The sequence below is a fragment of the Priapulus caudatus genome, unplaced genomic scaffold (genome assembly GCF_000485595.1).
Source record: "Priapulus caudatus unplaced genomic scaffold, Priapulus_caudatus-5.0.1 Scaffold617, whole genome shotgun sequence".
NCBI classification, from domain to species: domain Eukaryota; kingdom Metazoa; phylum Priapulida; class Priapulimorpha; order Priapulimorphida; family Priapulidae; genus Priapulus; species Priapulus caudatus.
The window spans coordinates 204,278-205,877 of NW_014577678.1; the positions used below are offsets into that span (position 1 = coordinate 204,278).

Consider the following 1,600-nt stretch of genomic DNA (forward strand, 5'->3'; position numbering starts at 1 on the left):
CGAAATAAAATTAAATGGAATAGAATGGAATGTAATAGAGTGAAACCGAATTGAAAAGAATCGAACAGAATGGAATGCAATAAAATTAAATGGAATAGAATGGAATGTAATAGAGTGAAACCGAATTGAAAAAAATCGAATAGAATGGAACGAAATTCAATTAAATGGAATAGAATAGAATGTAATCTGTAATAGAGTAAAACTGAATTGAAAAGAATCGAACAGAATGGAATGCAATAAAATTAAATGGAATAGAATAGAATGTAATAGAGTGAAACCGAATTGAAAAGAATCGAACAGAATTGAACGAAATAAAATAAAATAAAATGAATCGGAACGGAATGGAACGGAAAGTAATAGAGTGGAATGGAACGTCCGATACCTTGAGGCTGCCGTCGGCCGCTAGCTGGTTGTAGAAGAGCAGGCCGACATCGCTGTACGTGCGGAACTCCAGGCTCACGTTGAGCGCTGTCGAGCTGAGAAGCCCCGCGACCTTGACAAAGCCCTTCTGAGTCGTGAAGGTCACCGACGGACTGTCGTCCTTCTGCAGTGAACCGAGACGCCGCGTCGACGTTTTTTTTACATTTCGATTCCGTTCGTCGCCATAGTTTTTATCAATCGTCATCAGTTTCGTTAGTTATATCAGTTCAGTTCGTTCATCAGTTTTTGAATTGCGATGTCAGATGGCGATTCGTATTCTAGTGGGTGTGACAGTTTTCACAATCGGCGACATTGTAGGTATTTTTTTCTTCAAAAAAATATGCTTTTTAAACTTTCGGAAAATGTGAAGCACCACAAATACAATATTGCCTGTAATGCACTGGGATATCATGAACCGATACAAATCTCCATCTGATAATAATAAATCCGTGTAAACACACGTATAGCCGGACACGTCGTGCAACAGTGACAGCGTGGCTTATGTAGTTTTGGTGCCGTGCTGGTAGAGTATGGCAAGAACCGACAAGAATAGCTTTACTGCACATATTAATATATACAGGAGCTAATTATTATTATTTGTCATTATTAGCTCCTGATATATACAATATACAACATGTTTCCCATAGTTTACTAGTGTGGGGCAACATATTTCTTGTAGTTTACTGGAATAAGCCAACATGTTTCCTATCTCGTTACCTGCCTACAACCTATCAGGTCGCACCCGTAACATTACCACATGTAAAGCTTCGCACACACTAGGCGATTTTTCAGGCGATTGAGTCGGGCGACTGAGTGGACACACTAGGCGATTTTCAGCGCGATTCCTCGGCGATTTTTCTCCCGCTGCAACACTAAAACGCTCGCGCCACCTAGATTGACATTCACATGATTGAAAATGGCACCGTTTGATTGGCCGATGAATTGTACATTCGGTGAAAATCGCCTAGTGTGTCCGGGGCTTAAGGGGTGGACACACTAGGCAATTTTTCATGCGATCGAGCTGGCCGACCGAGCCGGCCGGCTCCATCGCATGAAAAATCATGTAGTGTGTCCAGTGAGTCGCGGTCGATTTTCGAGTCGGCCGGCCGATTCGCCCGATTCAAACATGTTTGATAATTATTTGAGCCGGCCGGCTGCAATCGCCTAGTGTGCCCGGGTC

General features: G+C 42.5%; 1 protein-coding gene across 1 annotated transcript in view; it reads right to left on the reverse strand.

Moving 5' to 3' along the window:
* Positions 1-1,600, reverse strand: part of LOC106812186 (neurexin-4-like) — a gene marked incomplete at its 5' end in the record, with an annotated part of 50,263 nt that overhangs the window by 24,779 nt on the left and 23,884 nt on the right. The window contains 2 exons of the mRNA XM_014816009.1: positions 349-544; positions 1,138-1,148. Coding sequence (XP_014671495.1) covers positions 349-544; positions 1,138-1,148 — 207 coding nt within the window. The remainder of the gene's footprint in view (positions 1-348; positions 545-1,137; positions 1,149-1,600) is intronic.